The sequence below is a fragment of the Lathamus discolor genome, chromosome 2 (genome assembly GCF_037157495.1).
Source record: "Lathamus discolor isolate bLatDis1 chromosome 2, bLatDis1.hap1, whole genome shotgun sequence".
In the NCBI taxonomy this organism is placed as follows: domain Eukaryota; kingdom Metazoa; phylum Chordata; class Aves; order Psittaciformes; family Psittacidae; genus Lathamus; species Lathamus discolor.
In genome coordinates, this window is record NC_088885.1 from 17,597,461 (window position 1) to 17,616,715 (window position 19,255).

Below are 19,255 nucleotides of genomic sequence, written 5' to 3' on the forward strand. Positions count from 1 at the left end.
AATTCTTAGGGCCTTGTTTGGAAAAAAACCAAATTAGATACAGATTTATTTAAAAAGAACATATCAAGGAGCATCTATATAAATAAATTAATAAATAACAATATTAAGATAAATACTTTTTTTAAAGATAATTGACCTTTTCTATGGGAATTTAATTTCTATGGGAATTAAAGCATGCTCTTGAGAAAACTCAACTTTTTATGGAGAAAAACACAACAGCAGTATTTGGACAGACTGCCAGAACTATACTATATTTAGCATGGAGCAAAAAGAACAAGCCCAGCATACACACGGTTTCCTTACATTTATTTCCCATTTCTACTTAACAAATATCAGATTATAGATCAGTATTTATATAGCAACTCGTCTCAAAGAAGCTGCACAGATGAAAAATCAAGTGCATCAGTGTGTACACATAATCTGGCTGATCTGATTCTAAAAATCATTTTTTAAACCAAAGCTTCACTTTGTGGACCTCATGCAACATATGCATGCTCTTGGTGGCCAGAGAAACATAAATGAGTGTGAGCAGCCAGGTTTCTGGAAATGAAGTAGTATTTCTCTTGCTCACTGAAGGAGTTTTCTACAAATACATATATTGTCATGGAAACAAATGAGGTTTTGTGGACTCATCCACTACAATCTAAATCTAAGTTTATAGTTAAATAGATATCCTGATGGAACAGTGGTAGACTCTTTTTTTCCTCCCAATTCCTCATTTTTCAAATCTCTCCCAGGAAAGAGCAGAAAGGAAAAGGCACGAGAGCCATACTTAATTTACCAGGTCCCTTTTTGTGAGGGTAATAACATGATGACTGTATTTTAAAATGTGGCGTTCGTAGTGCGTTGTGAAAACTAAAGATATCACTGCATAAAGAAACCAGTATTTTTTTAAGTCCAACTGTGTTAACACAGTCCCTGATAGTCAAGGGGTGCTTTTCAACAAGGATTTTTCATGCACATGTACACCTTTACTGGCAACGTTATAGTACTATTCTCTTCAGACTATTTCTCTTTAGCCCTATCCTGTAACATCAATATTTCTAGGACCTTACAGATAAGTTTTAAGCATTTTCACTTTTGCAGATCATTAACAATTTTCTGGTACAGGTACATCCTCTACTTAGGTTTTTTGTCTAATGTGAATTGTCTAGAGTATTTTAGGCTGCAGATAAACTGGGTGTCAAGACTACCTGAGCCTGTTTAAGCAGCTTCCAACCTTTGGGTGTTTTTCCCTGCCTCTGCACTGCACCCCCACATTTTGCCACTTCCAATGCTTCTGTGAGTTGAACAGAATCAAAGAAACGGAGCTGACTGAAAAATAGGGGAGAGGGCAGGTACTAGGGAAGGTTATTTTCCAGGAGGATCGATTCTGCAGTTCACCCTCCAGCTGCACAACCAACCATGCCAGCTGACTGCAGAGAAGGGTCAGGGATTGCAGGGGAGAGCAGGAGGTGGGCAGAGGCTGCCGAAACCAAGCAGCGCTGCCACCAGGGAAGTCCCTGTGCCTTCTGCAGACCCCCAAACAATAGTCCACTCAATTTGATGGGACAGTATTGTGGTGATAATCAGTCTGTGAAAAATAACATGCTTGGTGTTTACTTTGCAGAACAGCACTCTGTTCACTCTTCCCCAAGTTGCATGGATTCCAGGAAACGACAGGGCAGTAAAACTCTATTTCTGCTAGAAGGACAAATATTTTGAGCACAAACTGATGGCAGATTTAGCCATTTGGAAAGGCCTGGTTTTACAGTCATCCTTTAGAAAGGAGCCTGCTTCAAAGAAGACACAAACATATATAAATACTTTATTACTGGTAAAAATAGAGCCATGTAGTATTTACATCATTCAGTCATTGAATGTCACATTTCTTTCCTCAACCACCTGCTAGTACAGCTCACCTCTCTGCAAAAAAAAAAGCTGCAAGTAACACCTGCACACAAAGCCTAAATATTCCTAGATTAACAGAACTTGCAACTCTTAGGAAGTCACCAACATCATTCTGTTAACCATGTTTTTGTTGTTGCTGTGTATCTACTTCTCATAGGTTGGAACAAAAAGCCATTTCCATTTCATTCTAGCAATTCTCCAGACGTTTGCATAAATGCAAAAAGAAGCAGCGAATTCTTAATTAGAACAAAACATATATGCTCAACAGGACATGTTGAAATCATTAGCCTGCTAATACTGAAAAGCCCTAAGAAGTATAACTTCCAGTGAGCATAAAATATTGATACTATCCCCAAGAAATCATTATTTCTTATTTTGCTTATGAAGGATTGTTAGTTCACTGACATAATGGCACCTTATTAGTCTGTCTTGCAACAGTGGTCTACCTGCTTCAGAACAGACCATTTTAAGTATTTTACTGTTTGCGCTATCCAAACATGTTACAACCAAAATAGAAAATGGAATGTATGGTGAAAAGACCTGAGAGAACAAATGATGAAGCACTCTCCACAGTCCTATGAAACAGCAGTGCTAGTAATACAAAGAAGTTACAGCCAGGCTATAACTGAAGAGTGATGTATTCTGAGATATAATTTAAGACACCCGTTTTTTTCAGCAAATGGATTTATTGACATAATTGATTATAACCATGTACAGCATCTATGCATCTCCCATTGGAAGAATATCCAGTGATAGAGCTAATGTTAGTGTGATACACAGCTTTACTCAATAACCCCCACTGCATTTTTAACAACAAACAGTGGTGTATTCCACAGTCAGTCATAAATGGCCAGAAAGCACCCATGTGTCCAGAAGAACAGAAATTTAACATCAACAAAAAATAAAACCTGATCCTAGATTCATTCAGCTTTAATTCCATTCAACATTACAAGAGTTATGAATTTTAATCTATACACTGACAAAGGAGTTTGGCCTCTGATATTTGTGAAAACTACTCCCTGTCAAAATGAAATCCCTAAGGACTTTTTGCCACTGACTCAAGCAACAATACCTTTTTTTCCCCTCCATTTAAAACAACAAGATTAAGGCAAACAATCTCTACGCTCTCTTCTTTCCTCTCATTTGAATTTAAGGACTGAACAAAACTCTGGCAGAAATGCCAAGTCTTGTCTCTCCCTTCAGTCACCAAACTCCAATTGAAGGTACCAGTTACTATGGTGTCTTTTGTAAACACTTGTTCATCTGAAAAAAAAGTGGGGGGGAGGGAGGGAATAAAGAAAGAACAAAACGAAAAAACAAACCACAAAAAGGCTCCCAGACCAACCAAATTTCTTACTTGCAATTATGGTAATAAACAACTTGTAGTCACGAACACCCCGAGTCAGCGATGAATGCATGATATTGAGACAAGCATCTCCATAACCCGCTAACTTCCTTCAAGCCATTCAGTTCCACAAGAGTTCATGTGAGGTTGCACATTAAATTCGAAGGAGCAGAAGTACTATCAATGCTCTCAACAATTTACCAAACTCCACCTAAAACATTTGCATCTAAAGTGTAGCCCCAGTTTGGACCTCTTTAATTAGCTCGTTTCTAGACCACATTGAAAGAATTATTAATGTAAACTAAACCACCATATTTTGTAGTATCAGAACCACATTCTGTAAGTAAATATTTAGGGAAGTAAAAGTCCCAAGAAAGTAAAGAGCAACTGACCATAAAATGATTAGCATTGCTCTAAAAACAAAAGCAAAATTCAAATTAAAAACGAACCCAACTCAAACATCATATACTACTGCATAAGGGTTTAACTTTAGCATTACTCACTCAGCTACACAAAACACAGAACCTAGATTAATATACAAAACGTGTTATTTCACAGTGTGGTACATAAAGCTTCTAACTTTAGTAGGCTAAGGCTAGGAGAGAATTGCCTGTTAGGATAAAGACTGTTTCACATTCCTGAAATATTCTCACCTATTATTGTTTCTGAAGGAAGGCAACAATATTATTTATCCATCAACAGTCCACCTCTGCATCCACCCATTTAAGAAATTAAGATGGATTATGTGAGAGTCAGTGATGTACTTACTGACCATTGTGGACCCAGACAACTACAGCACACATTACTGTGTACAAGTACCAAGCAGTATTTATTCAAAACCAACTCAAAAATAGCCCATTTGTAAACATATTATAAAACTCTTGTTAGTTTTTCCTAGTGGTGTCAGCAATATATTCCTGTAAAACTAACCAGCTGCATTATCGTTTCTCGTTTACAAAAAGGTATGAAAACACACTCGCGCACAGTAAATGGCCTCACATTCATTTGGAGTTAAACAGCACAGCCTTCAAACAGTTCAGAGTATATCGTACATTTCCAGCCCTCCAAATAACTCACTGGTCACACACAGCTCAACAGTAACATTCAAAGATGACCCCCAGTCCAATTTTTGATTGAGAAGGGTCAGTGCCTTTGACAGGCCTGCTCAAAGCATCCTCACACAGGACCAGGCTGCTCCCTCCAACCTGCTGCAACTGCAGCCTGGGAAAATCCACGTGTAGAAAAGCACACTTAAATTTATGGCTCCGAGACCACATAAGCAGGAATCACCTGCTGTCTGCAGTGGCTCCCGCTGTTTTTCTCTCCTCATGACAAAAAATGGCTACCGTAAATCGAGGCTTTTGCTCGGGTTAGTGTCGGTTTCTGAGAAAACGGTGCCATCCCCGCAGAGGTGACCCAGCAAGCCCGCCTCACCACAGCATCAGCCCCGGCCTGCAGCGAGGGCGGCTGAACTCACCCACTGCGCGACAGCTCGCCACCTCGAGGCCGCGACCCCGCGGGGCCCAGGCCAGACCCTCACCGACCCAGAGCCACCTCTCCTCGCCTGCTCCTGGTGCGCCTGGCCGCCCGGGGCCCGCCGGGAGCGGTAGCTGGGCGGGCTCAGTCGGCGAAGCGCTGCAGCAGGTGGTCGTCGCCGTGGCGTCCGCCGCCACCGCCGCTGCTGTCCATGAAGCGCTCGCAGGGGAACTCGATGAGGTCGGCCTCGCTGAGGGCGCAGGCCGCGCCGCGGGGCGGCCGGTGCGACTGGAAGCCCGAGAAGTCGTTGGAGACGCCGGTGCCCATGGAGCGGAGGGGCCGGCGGGTGGAGTAGAGATGCCGCACGTGGACGGGGGCGGCCTTCCGCCGCCGCCGCCCCAGCACCTTCTTCCTCAGCAGGCGGGAGGCCCAGGCGGCGAGCGCCGCGAAGAGCAGCAGCGCGTTCACCGCCAGCAGCACCAGGGTGAGGAGCTGCTGGTCGGGGCCGCGGGCCCCGCCCGCCGCCGCCGCCCCGCTCTCGGGCAGGGTGACCAGCCCGGCGCAGTGGTCCCGCGGCGCCACCGGGCACACGCGGCCGCCGAGGATGCCCTCGACGCAGACGAGGTAGGGGGTGTCCGGGCGGAGCTCCCGCAGAGTGGCGGCCGGTTCCCCGCGCTCCGGCAGGTAGACGAAGCGCTGGAACTTGACGGCGGCGCCGAAGCGGTCGAACAGAAGGCGGAACCGCACCGGCCCCAGCAGGCGGGGGCTGCGGTGCGGCCGCACGGCCCAGCGCACCGTCACCGAGGTGGAGCCCACCGTCTCCACCGACAGGTTGCAGAGGAACAGCTTGTTGAAGTCGCACGGGTCGGACACCAGCGGTGGCACCCCGGCAGCCGGCGCCGAGCGGGGCTTCCCTGCCCGCCGGGGCCACGCCGCGCTGGGCGGTGCCGGTCCGGCCGCCGAGGGGCGGGCGGGCAGCGGCGGAGTGGGGCTGCCGGCCTCCGCCGCGGCCCTCGGCGGCGCCGCCGGGCCCTCGGGCGCCCCCTGCAGGCGAGCGGTGGAGGCGGACGGCGGCGGCCCCGGGGGCCCGCGGGGCAGTCCCGCGCCGCTGCTGTTGCTGCTGCCGAGCCCCTCGACAGACGGCGGCGGGGACGCGGCGGAGGAAGAGGCACCGTCGTGGCAGGATCCGCCGTCCTGCGGCGGGGGGAGCTGGGCGTCCTGCAGGTAGTCGAGGTACTTGCCGGCCAGGGCGGGAGGCAGGCGGCACTGCACGAAGACCGTCAGCAGGCGGCCCTGGGAGTGCCAGGCCCCCAGCCAGTGCTTGAGGCCGCGGAGGCGGCAGTCGCAGCTCCAGGCGTTCCCCTCCAGCTCCAGGCGGTAGAGAGCCGGGTTGGAGGCAAAGAGCTCGCCGGGGAGGGTGGTCAGCGCGTTGTCTCGCAGGCTGAGCTCCCGCAGGCGGCCGAGATGGCTGAAGGTGGCAGGATGTAGGGAGGTCAGCGCGTTGCGGCTCAGATCCAGCACCTCCAGGCTGCTCAGCGGCTCCAGCAGGGCAGCAGGCAGGTGGCTCAGCAGGTTTCCCTCCAGGCGCAGCTCCTTCAGTGAGCCCAGGCCAGTGAAGGCATCGGGGGCCAGGTGAGCCAGCCGGTTGCCACTGAGAGAGAGCTTTGCCAAGCCGGGCAGGTGCTGGAAGAGCCCCCCTGTGAGCTGCTGCAGGCTGTTGCTGGCCAGCAGCAGGGTGTGGAGGGAGCGCAGCGGCCCGAAAATGTCTGGGTGGCGAAGGGAGCTCTGCTGGTTCCCGGAGAGGTCAAGGAAGCGCAACTTAGCCAGGCCAGTGAAGGCACCGCGGCTCAGCCAGCGGATGCGGTTGGACTCCAGGTGCAGGTAGAGTAAGTTCGGCAGCCCTGAGAAAGTGGAGTCGCCCAGCGAGCCCAGCTCATTGCCATCCAGCCGCAGCTTGACAAGGCTGCTGAGGCCAGAGAAGGAGGCAGCGCTGAGGCGGCCGATCTCATTTGCGTTCACGTAGAGGATGCGCAGCTTAGCCAGGGCACTGAGGGTGCCAGGGGCCAGCGCCGGCAGCAGGTTGTTGCCCAGGTAGAGTTCCTCCAGCCGATCCAGGCGCTCAAAGGCCTTGGGATGCAGCGAGCGGATCCGGTTGTACTGCAGGTCCAGGCGCTGGAGCCCTGCCAGGCGGTGGAAGTCGAAGGCAGAGATGTTGGCGATGAAGTTGCCCCCGAGGCTGTAGGTGAGAATATCCTGGGGCTCGGCAGCCTTGGGCACGGAGCGCAGGCCCCGGTTGGTGCAGAGGAGGTGCTGGTGTTGCTGGCAGTCGCATGGCTCGGGGCAGATGGACCCGGCCGCGGGCAGCAGCAGGAAGAAGAGGGGGACGGAGCCCCAGAGCACCCGTGGCAGCACCATCAGGCGGACCCAGCGCGGCGCCCCCATCCCGGGACGAGCCGTGGGCTGCTTCCCCCGCCGGCTTTGTGTTTCTCCGGCATCCCCCCGCCTCCTCCGCGGCTGCTAATCGGCCCTTCCTCTGCTCCGCGCCCGGCTGAGCTCCGTGCCGGGCAGGCGGGCGCGGTGGCGGCAGGTCGCGGTGCCCGGCACCATGGGCTCGCCGAGGGCACGGAGCGGTGGGAGCACTGCAGCTGCCGCCGCCCGGGCTCGGCCGCCCCTAGCGGGCTGCGGTTCGGCGGTCGCGGGGCCGGGGGTACCGCGGGGGGCGGGCCGCGGAGCGGAGCGGCTGCCCGCTGCTCCGCCGGCTCTCCCAGGGGCGGAGGGGGCGGGCGGAGCGGGCAGGCGGAGCGGTGGGGGGGGGGGGGAGGGAGGGAGGGAGCGGGCGGAGCGGGGAGCCGGAGAAAGACGAGCTCCGAAACTTGCCGGGAAAACTCAGCGGAAATTCGTACTTCCCACACTGTGCCCTGGGGGACCGGAGGATCGGATGGAGCGGGGGAGAGGGAGGACGGCTCGGCGGGGGGGCGGGAGGGACGAAGCCCGCGGCCGGTCCTGGCTCGATTTAGTCCCGGCAGCGAGCAGGGGCGCAAAGTGGGAAAGTAGGAATTGGAACCGGCTGTGACTGCCTCCCAGCCACATGGGCTGCAGATAGAGCTGCACATCGGGAGGGGGAAGGGAGCACAACCAAAGTAGTTTTGCGTGCCCCCCCCCCCCCCTTTTGCTTGTGTTTAGAAACCTGTCAAAAGCAATAGTTACTGTTTACCATGGATGAAGGACTTCGTTTGGTTTTAATCAAGCGGCAATCAGAGGACTAAGCCACCTCTAGTACATTAAAGACTGAACTTTCATTCTTTCTCTGCACCATCCTGCCCAGTAGGTTACCGACAAAGCTGCCAGTGAAGATGCAGTTGAACATAGCTCCAGCTCCACGAGGGACTCACCAGGGTGATTAAGATGCTCTTTAGAAATAAATCCCATTTTAAAGATTGTATTTTCTCTCAGCAGCATACAAATTCAGAATGAAAGGAAGGTGGTGGGAAGCATACTATAAACAAAGTAGACCTCATACCCATTCATTCAATGACTTGCCTTTCCTGTTGGCATTTTTCGTTTTCCTAAGATGTCACCAATGGGGTAAATAAGTGTCTAAGGGCAGGAGGAAATGCCTAGATAGGAAGTGTATATTTAAGGCTGTCATTGATGGTGAGAGAAAGAAGATAATGCCCAAAACGTCATGTTGCAGGTGTAATAAATGCATTGAAAAATGATATCACATGAAGTCGAATCCAGCTGCACACACTTTGCATGCACTGGCTGAATGAAAGCAGTTTACAAGGCATGCTCCTTTCTCTCACCAGAAGACAATTTAGATAGCTTTCATGGATGTTTTGTTTTTAATGGCAGTGTCAACATGAGCAGGTAGCATGGTGTGGTACTTTGTGCTGGGTCCCTGTTGTCTGCTTTCATGGAGAGCTGTTAATTTGATCTAACTCTGATTTGGTCCTTTTTTTTAGCAGTTGGGAGAATATGAAGTGTGCTCCGAGTCTGCTCTGGAGCATGAAGCAGTGTTGTGCATGGAAGTGATTTGCCTGGAAAGCACACTGGCAGTCTGAAGAAATCTTGAAGAGAAGGGATAAAGCTTGGCTCAAAGGAACATCACTGTGAGCCTCTTAATTCCTAGCTCTTGTAGTCAGCTGAGGCTGGGCCTTATGAAGAATGATCTTTCATAGTGGATATTCCATAGTGCTTATGTGGGAAATCATATTCGCACCATCATAGGAAAGTCATGTGCACTATCTTGTCATTCAACAAGTGTCCTTGTAGATTAACTTGATTTCAAATTGTGTCCAAAATTGTCGCTGCGTTGTTTTCTGAGGGTGGAGAGAAGTTTGTCTGTTTCTTGAGTGAAGTGGAAAGTTTGTGTTTTGATTATTTCTGAGTGCTTTATTTCAAGCAGTACACACTTGATTACTAAAGTATTCTTTTTCCTGAATCAAATCTGAATAAGTTTCACAGCAGGAACTTTTTACAAACCTTTCTTCTTCTTTCCTCAGGTTACGAAAGAAGCCCGTCCAGCATTCATTCATGATTCGAATGTCCATGGGTCATTCTAGACCTCCCTTCCTTATCAAACATATTTTCACTTACCAGCTTTTTCTTTTCAGGATCTATCACATGTCTAATATTCAGGACAAAGTAGAAGTTTTTCACCTAACAAAACCTGTGTGTTTCTTTGCTCATTCTCAAAACCACTGTAGTGCAAGGGCAGACATGCTCTCCAAGTTTTCTTTAATTCTGAGCAAAGCCCAATTGACTGGTCACTTTTCCCCTCAACAAATTTGCTTCACCGTGGCATACATTAAATAGTGGAATTTGAGAAAAACATTCTGCATAATGGTATGCTTATTTTCTGTTCCTTTGGGCTTTTCTTTTGAAACGTGCTCAAGCTTATGAGGGCAATTTATGAACTGTCCTTCCTGTAGGGGCAATATAGATCTTTTCCTAGTCACGTGTCACGGCAAATACTAAAGGCTTAAGTCAAATTGTGTCTTAAGTATTGCTTTTGATTTATGCTTTCTGACACTTAGCCAACATTATTATTTTCACTGGGTTTGGGGAATTCTAAGTGACAGGAATTTAATAAAAAAATCTTAGTAGTGCTTCTTAAGAAGAGAATCACACACTTGTTCTCACACTGGAAATATTTTATACTAGAAACAAATACAATGGGATTTTGGCTGATTTATGATTTTTTTTTTTTATTCAAGTAGGAAGTATTTATTCAAAATACATTAGGAACGCATCTGTTCAGATAAAAGATGCCACATTTGTTTTCCTGCTTTGGAATAAGAGCTTTCCAGCTGCAGTAGTTCTTGGTTCTTTACTGAAGCACACAATAAACATTTTAATGCATTATTGAGAAATAGTAATTTTTTATTTTTTATTTTTTATTTTTACCCCAAATTGAAAAAACATAAATCCAACTGAAAAAGCATAAATCAACTATGAAAAACTGGAGGGGTGATTAAAAAAATAGTCTGTTCTTAAAAGTTTTCTTAAAATACACCTTCATGGTTAAGATTTGAAGTATGAGGATTTTCAAGGGCAAAGAACAAAGAGTAAAACCAGAAATACTGTCTGTCAGCTGATACACATCTATCCCTATGATGATTATGAGAGAAGTGACCTTAAATAAGGTATTGTTTCCTGGCTAAATAGTATCCATATGTTTGTTACACCTAAGACCAAATACCTCTGTGATTTTATTGTTGTTTTTTCGAGAGATGTTATCTAGGCACTGGTCAGAGGTCTGGTGGTTTAAACAGATTGAACAGTTATTTGTAGTCAAAAAGCGAAATGGAGTGAAAGAAGAGTGCTCAGTGTAGCCTATCCCAGTGTATCCTGGACTGTGGCAATACTCAGTGAGAAACCCCCATTAACAAAGCATGCTGGGTTTTTTTCTCCTTTGAAATTGCACAGAGTTCACCAATGTTATATAATTTGTTGGTTGCACTTACTGTAGTAACTAACTTTTTAAACAAAACCTTTCCCTGGTGCAGTGGTTTGTGTTCACGTGTAATGAAATGTCACTTGCCACATCCAGTTCTTCAGAAGTAAAGCATAACTCCCAGGCCAGCAGTTAATATTACATGCCTGTTCTGCTCCACAGAATGAAAGTTACCAGATGTTTAATAGATATCTGAACCCATCACCCATAGAGGTTTGTGGCCTTTAAGTCTCTGCTGATTGCACATATCTTTAAATCTTTTCAGAATTAAACATCTGAGTAAAGCATTTTTGGTTTTTTGAGATATGATGCTAGTCTAGACATGCTTTTACCATTGTGTGCATGATCCGTCAGTCAAACCCCACAGAATTTCACATAGGGTAGGTTGTGCCTCTGAGGCTTCCTCTGGGCTGGTGGTTCCAGGTTGGTGATAGCAGTTTGTCCCTTTGTGCATATTAATTTACTGTCCAAGCAATTTCAGATCTGGTTTTTGTGTTTCCCTGTGTAGAGTATGTGAAATGAATTGTAGCTGTATCCACAGATAACAATGTATTCACATGTTCTGTCTGCAAGTGAAAATCAGCTAGCTCAATCTATACAATTAAATGCAAATCAAGTAATGGATGTTGTTGCTATAATACTAGTATTTCATAACAATAAATGGAGAGTTAGGTATCTGTATTCTGTGTAGAGATCTCTGCAGTATGGATCACTTACAAATTAACTTTCATCAGTTAGGTTGGCTGAATTAACACTTGCAAAAGTCTAACCAATTTTTTAGCTGCTATGTTTTGGTTTATCCAACTCTTATTTTCTGTTTGAGAAACTGTATAAGGGAAATACGTGCTTTTTGTGTAGTTCAACATCTGTGATGGTAAGAAAGGAGAGAACCTACATGTGTCAGGGTAAGAGTAGTATAATTTATGTAAACCAAATGCTTATGTAGCTTATGCAGGGCCAATTAGCTGTTGCAGTGTCTGCAATTCTTTTGCATGATTATCTGTTTATATACTGAATCTTTGCAGTATTGTTAGACCATTTTTTCCATAATGGGATAACAAATCAGGCAAGTGTTCTTGCAAATATTTTCTTCTTCTCTTCCTCCATAAAAGGATATGTATACTTAATCTCTTTCGTAATGGCTAATACTCTCTTGCCATACTTTTAGTGTGATAGATGCTCTTTTCTATTCCTGTAATTTGGAAAGTGTAGCAGAAAAACACTTAAACAAAATACCACTTGGATGAAGACTTCTCTTACTAATTGGTTAAACACATTCTGACAGAAATGCAGAAAAATAGAAAAAACTCACTATTGGATGCCGTTGGCTTATATTGCATTAGAAGGGATCACTCAGTGTCACTCTAGCTTCCCAACTAGATCTGGTTGCTCAGGGCTTTGTCAACTCTCCAAGGATGGAGGTACCACAGGGACTCCTGTTAGGTAGCTGAAGACAGCAAAGCTATCTTATGGCTAAACAAAGCCTTTTCTTTCAGCCACTCTTTATTCATTGACGTACCTCAGCCTCATGGTCCTTCACTGGACTTGCTTCAATATGTCAGTGCTAAAATCCAACTGCAAAAACCCCAGGGCCACTAAGATGATTAAGGGACTGGAGCTTCTGTCACATGAGGAAAGGCTGAGACAGCTGGACTGTTCAGCCTGGAGATGAGAGGGCTCAGGGGGATCTCATCAATGTATATTAATACCTGAGGGGAGGGTACACAATTGACAGAGCCAGGGTCTTTTCAGTGGTGCCCAGTGACAGAACAAGAGGCAGTGAATATAAACTGAAACACAGGATGCTCTGTCTGAACATCAAGAAACACTTTCACTGTGAGGGTGGCTGAAAGCTGGCACAGATTGCCCTGGAAGGTTGTGGAGTCTCCATCCTTGGAGATACTCTAAAGCCATTTGGACAGTGTCCCTGTCTCTGGAGCCTTCTCTTTCCCAGGCTGAACAAGCCCTACTCTCTTTGCCTGTCACCATAGGAGAGGTGCTCCAGCCCTCTGAACATCTTTGTGGCCTCCTCTGGACTCGCCCCAACAGGTCCACACCCCTCTTGTGTTGGGGGTGCCAGAGCTGAACGCAGTACTGCAGGTGTATGAGAGTGGAGTCACGCTCCTTTTAATGCAGCTCAGGACAGTTGGCTTTCTGGGCTGTGAGCGCACACTGCCAGCTCATATTGAGCTTCTCATCAATCAGCACTCCCCCAAGTCTTTCTCTTCAGGGCTGCTCTCAACCTGTTCTCTGCCCAGCTTCTGTTTGTGCCTGGCATCACCTGGACACATATACAGGATTTTGGACTTGGCCTTCTTGAACTTCATGGCGGTATCCCATGGGTCCTGCCAAGCAGATGCCTGAACAAACCAAAATCTGCTTTCTTGAAGGCCAGGATTGTAATTTTTATAATTTATTTTGCTCACTTGACTCAGGATTTTAAGCTCCACAAAGTAATGGTCATTGCAGCTGACATTCCCCTCAACTTTCTCAAACCCAACTGATTCTTGCTTGTTTATGAAAGCAGGTTCAACAGGGCACCTACTTAGCTTGTCAGCCATCAAAAAGTTGTCATCAACACACTTCATCAACGTGTGCTCCCACTCCTGTTTCATAATTAGGGTACATGAGTCTTGAATAATTGAAAATTGCATGCTAGACCCTGAACTGATATGACTCAGCATATGTTTGACATTAATAGAGCCATGTGCTCATGTGTTTCACCCAAAGATACAGCCTCAAGGCCTAAATGGTTTTTAAGAAACCATTTAAGCACGTGACTACATTTTGATCAGGAAGGCTGGATCATCAGGTGTAGTCATCTGCTATTACAGTATGTCATATGAGTCCATTCACATCCTTTTGAGAAGTTATTTCAGTTTGGTGAGGGTTTTTTTCTCCTTTTGCTGCTGCTGGAAGCATCCTTTGAGAACATCTTTTGAGGCAACCTTCCAATTTCAGACATAACTTCTTCCTGTTTAATATGCATTTCTTTGTGGGGTCTAAATTATCCTTGAATGTCAAAAACTCTACTTAATCTTTTGGCGGTTAGTGTTCTGGTATTTAGAAAGAGCCCAGTCCTATCCCTTAAGGCTGTTTTACTGTGATAAACAATCCAAGCTGGTTGAAGCTGCCATAGACAGATAGACTCTTGATTCCCCTGTAGATGCCACTATGTCTCATCTCTGTTTTAATTACTCCTCCTTGCATATGAGTGATAGAAATCTACACCCAGCTCCAGGTGAAGTCTCTTCAGTGCCTGGAGAGAGTTTCATATGCTTACAATTATGCTGTTTGAAATCACTTGAGGCGATTTCATTCAACGCTCTTCACTAACCTGTACATTTGTGTCATATGTCAGCACTGACACCTCGAGATTTAATTAAAAAATCTGTGAAATATTGTCACTGCTTCTTAATACCACATTTTTGCTATATATGGCGATATGTGGTACTGAGAGTCATCATTTTTAGTGAAAATGGGCAATAAGGCAGCGTTACATAATCCTTCAGTCTTAAGCACTGAACACTGCTATATAAATTGACCTGTGGATATTTGTGTATTTAGAGGGGCAGACATAAACATCTTTCTCTTAACACTGCAGGCAGTGAGCCTTTGAAGCAGAAATACAAATTTCCAGTCTTTTATTGGGAATTGCTCTGTGCAGTCACTTCGTCCTGTAAGTACCTTGATAAAGTGTTTGTGGAGTTTTTCTAAACTTTTACCAATTAAAATGAGAGGATCTAGAAAAATGAAGTAGAAGCAAAAGCATCGTAGCCCTTGCATTCTTTATTTTTATAAATATTTGCATTTTGATTACATTGTACTTAATACCACATGATGAAATGTGATCCTGGATCAAAGCTGTTGCTCCGTGCTGGAGCTGAGACTTGTTTAAAATGGCTGACTTATTGGTAGTGTTCCATTATACTTCATAGTATTGGGTTACAAATTACTGTAGCTGAATATGTTCCAGTTAGCTCCAAAGAAGAGTACATGATACTGTTCAACATTGTGGAAAAAAGAGGGGCTTGCTATGACATATAGTTTAATGTATAGACCTGGTGAGGAGAGAGTTAATAAGAACACCTAGTATAAATAAGAAATTACTCCGATATTCTCAGAGTCTAAGAACATGTAGGCTAGATGATAACAGTGTAAGGCTGCATGGAGACCTCATAGCAGCCTTCCGGTATCTGAAGGGGGTCTACCAGGGTGCTGGAGAGGGACTCTTCACTAGGGACTGTAGTGATAGGACAAGGGGTAATGGGTTAAAACTTAAACAGGGGAAGTTTAGATTGGATATAAGGAAGAAGTTCTTTACTGTAAGGGTGGTGAGGCACTGGAATGGGTTGCCTAAGGAAGTTGTGAATGCTCCATCCCTGGCGGTGTTCAAGGCCAGGTTGGACAGAGTCTTGGGTGACGTGGTTTAGTGTGAGGTGTCCCTGCCCATGGCAGGGGGGTTGGAACCAGATGATCTTGAGGTCCTTTCCAACCCTAACTATTCTATGATTCTAAAGTGTGGCTAAAAGTGGGTGGAAAACTTGCACCTGATCTATGTTGGTAATTACTCTAAAACTTGTCATGCTTATAAGCTTTGGTTCTGCAAGGTTTTATCCTGTGGCTGCTGTGCATTATTATCTGTCATTAAAAATCTGGATGATGGAGTAAAATACACTGATCTGATTTTCTGGCAATGCTAAACAGAGGAGAAGCTGCAGATATTAGAGGGTAGGGCCAGAGTTCAAAATTAACTTGTCAGTTAGATGGTCTGAGTAAAAAAGTAATTCATAATCCCAAAAAAAGGTATGGCGAATGGTAGAATGTAGGCAGGGAGGACAGCAAGGATGATGAGTGCTACAGCAGTTTCCGTAGTAGAAGAGGACATAGAGGCTGGTGTAATGCATGTGTCTGTTGCTTTCAGCACTGTAAGTAAGAAGTCTTATCTTAAAAACACGCTGGTGAGACAAGGAAGTATTGGGTTTGGGGTGGTTAATTGAAGATCAAAGCCGATTAATTTTTGAGTGTCTAATTTGGGAGGCTTATCACCTGCTTTGCAGTAATTAAAATTTATGTAGTATTTAAATATTTAGCATATAGCTTCTGCCTAGCTAAACATGCACCTTTAATTTAGAGGTCACTTCTTTTGAAAGCCAGGCTTCCCAGATGTTTCAAATTACACAGCCATGAAATAAAGGACTCCAAAGTTGTGGGGGTTGTGGGTTGTTCTGTGATAGAGACAAAGATAGAATCTACTTCTCTGTGGCAGCATTTAAGTATTTGGACTAAAGAAATCCTTTTTCTCCTTAACCCTTCCTGTTCTTGTCTCCTGTACAATCACACTCTTAGGTTCTTTTATCTTGAGGATAACAATCTCCTCGAGCCTTAGAGTTTCCATGCCACTACCCCAAGACCCCTGCTTACTCGTAAAGATTTATGCAATACTTAATATCAGAATGTATGTTAAAATGTATATACATAAGTGCTGACAAAGTTGTGATGGCAACCTAAATTCTGGAATTTCTTCATGGGTAAATGTTCAACTTTTAGAATCAATTGTATGTTTTAATGTATTTTTTATGTTTTTTTTAAAGTAAGTTCTTAACATTTGAAGTACCCTAATACTCCTGTGAACTATGGTGGCAGAATATTTTTCTTCATTGTAAAAGAAAAATATCTAAATATTAGCTAGTTTTCTTTTCCATATCAGATTGTGGAGAGCAATCCTTACCTGCTTCCAGGTATCACCGCAATGGTCCTGCTTGAAAGTCACAGTCTCTGGGAAGTCTGAAGTTACTTGGACAGTGGATGTAAAGTAATATTCTAGAACTTTAACAAGTTTCTCATGTAGCACACAGGTGTTAGAGTATTAATTTTTATAGTTGCATACAATATAGTTTTTATTTCTTTAGCCTTTCATAATATGAACAGAATAGCATGTAGGGTTTTGAGAGGGCTTTGTTCTATTAGTCACTGTAAAATTAAATGTCAAAAAGAAACTATTTCAGATTAATGCTGGATGTTTAGTTATCTGCATGGGCATTGTTCTGTCAGTGTTGTTTGAACTCCTATTTTTCTTCTACCTCTGTTTGTTTAACGTGATGGGTAGTGGTTTTGCACAAAATCACAAAAATAATAAGCCTGTACCAAAATTAACATCCTGAAAGTAATGAAACTTAATAGAAGCCACATTTGTGATGGACTGCATCTTAACAGCAATCTATAGGATCAGTGCAAATGTATCATGTTACAGATACCTCATTCTTATTCAATGTGGATTCAGAAAGTAAGTTTCAGAGGCAGAGGAAGGGCATAGGGGTAGAAGGAAGAACTAGACATAGTTTGTCAACAAGACAGGAATTCAGTCATTCTGATCTGTGTTTATTACTGTGGCTTATTTAATTGTCCTTTCATAAATTATTTTATATTGCAGTGACTAGTTATAGCTGACCTACTGTTGATCATTTGGTCCGTGTGAGAAAAGAAAGTAAACACTAGTGCCACCAGGATACTTGCTTAACACAAACCAGTGCTATCCAGCCTGAAAGGATCTGGACTGGTCTTTTTAAAAAGTACCGTTTGGCTGGATTCTCTAATGAAACAATACAGTTGTGCCTGTGGTATAACATACACATACTTTTCTAAAGGGAAAGTGCAGTAAGCACAGAATATCTGTATTGATTTCTCTGCCTCAGTGACTCCTCTGTTAAGCTGAATATGCCCTGTGTTTGAGGCCAGATCTTCAGCTCATATTATTTGTTGCACCATTACTGGCTTAGCTTTGCACCAGTTAAAGTGCTCGTCGTCGGCATGCTACATTTTTACTCAATCCCTCCTGTAAACAGTTTGAATCTTCTATAACCTGGAGAAATTGAGTTATGTATGAGGCCAAATTAACATAACAATGAAATATGTCCAGCAAAGTTGAAATTTAATAAGAAAGGTGAGCAAAGTACAGTTGCAACGTTTCAGTTGTAACATCAATTTTGTTCATACTGTAGGACAAAAGTGTGTCTGAAGCAGGTCATTCTGTTATACTTGCTGAGGACTTCACTGTGTATAATAACCATTATGCACTTTTAGTGATAGCATACATTATATATATAGAATCATAGAATCATAGAATCAAGTAGTTTGGAAAAGGCCTTTAAGATCAAGTGAAACCATTCCCCAGCACTGCCAAGACTACCACTAAACTATGTCAGTAAGGGCCTCATCTACATGGTTTGTGAGTGCTTCCAGGGACGGGGATTCCACCACTTCCCCGAGAAGCCTATTCCAATGCCTGACAACCCTTTCAGTGAAGAACTGTTTCCTAATATCCTGTCTAAACCATCGTCGGTGCAGCTTGAGGCCATTTCCTCTTGTCCTTTCATTTATTACTTGGGAAAAGAGACCGACCCCCATCACTAGAACGTCCTTTCAGGTAGTTGTAGAGCGTGATAAGGTTTCCCTGAGCCTTCTCTTATCCAAATTCTAATTCCTAATTCTAAATTCTTAGAATTACTTTATTAATGTTTTCTTTTTGCCCCAAATACTATCTGCATGATGCAACATGTGAGTTGAGTATCCTGATTATTTTTTAATTCCTCCATGATAGTTCTTTTTCATTACTAATTGAAACATTTTTTTTGTCTGGATAAAAGTATCTTGTGATGTGTATTGTGGGGAGAGCATTTCCCAAGCTGGCACAAAAGCCATGTATATAGCGATAGAATTGTTTAAGCACATAAAATTCTTAATGGTTCTAATAAAAGATGAAGTAGTAGTAAATCTTTGTGAGGTAAACAACCTTTTCTAATTAGTCCTTTACTTCAAAATTGTAAGGAGAGGACTTCCTCCTCTTTTCTCCAATGTTATCTGTGTTAAGTACAACTTTGTGTTTTGAGGTTGTCCTCTCCAGCTTTCCTCCTTAATACGGCTTTACTTGAAATAAGCAAAGCCTTCCTCTGTGGACTGCTGCTTGTTATTTTCACACTTGAAATGTCACATGAAATAGAATTTGTGTGTCGAAGAACCTTTGGGATGTGCTCCTTCTCTTTTCCTGCTAGTTCAAACAATGTGATTTTATATTATGCCATAATTAATTGTGAATACAATAGATTTAGAAATTTGCAAGTTTAAATTAGCAAATATCAGTTCTTAAAAGAATGATGTATTAATAAGTCAGGAATAAATATCTGAAGCAGAAGGAATGGAAGAATTCCCATCTGTTGCAAGTTAAAGGCTGTAACTTCTTTTGTTTTATCATGTGAGAAGCTTTCAAACTTCCCCGTCTCAATGGAAATTCATTTTTTCCCATTTCAGAGTTGTCAAGTCCACCAGCAAAATAAACACAAAATAGGGTGCTTGGATGAAAGCTTGAGTACAGGCGGGACTGTACTCTTCAGCTCAAGTAGGAAATGCCAGTGGCAGTGGGGTCAGTCCACCCTCTTTATTTTAATAACAGTGAGAGCCTCTGGTCTTGCTCCTATTAAAAGGCACACTTCTGGCAGAAGAAGAAACCTAAACCAAAACCGAAGAAGACCTTGGTAGACGAAAGAGTAAAATACACATTAAGCCACTGCTATGTTTGTGTTTAAAAT

General features: G+C 44.3%; 1 protein-coding gene and 1 long non-coding RNA gene across 2 annotated transcripts; one reads left to right on the forward strand and one right to left on the reverse strand.

Annotated features, from left to right (window-relative positions):
• Positions 1-4,763: 4,763 nt before the first annotated feature.
• Positions 4,764-7,530, reverse strand: TRIL (TLR4 interactor with leucine rich repeats). The gene has a single exon (XM_065665959.1). The coding sequence runs from the start codon at positions 7,151-7,153 to the stop codon at positions 4,856-4,858; it is 2,298 nt and encodes a 765-aa protein (XP_065522031.1). The 5' UTR covers positions 7,154-7,530; the 3' UTR covers positions 4,764-4,855.
• Positions 7,531-7,934: 404 nt separating this feature from the next.
• Positions 7,935-9,789, forward strand: LOC136009129 (uncharacterized). The gene is made up of 3 exons (XR_010610350.1): positions 7,935-8,107; positions 8,680-8,823; positions 9,217-9,789. It is a non-coding gene; the product is annotated as an uncharacterized LOC136009129 (long non-coding RNA).
• Positions 9,790-19,255: the final 9,466 nt, after the last annotated feature.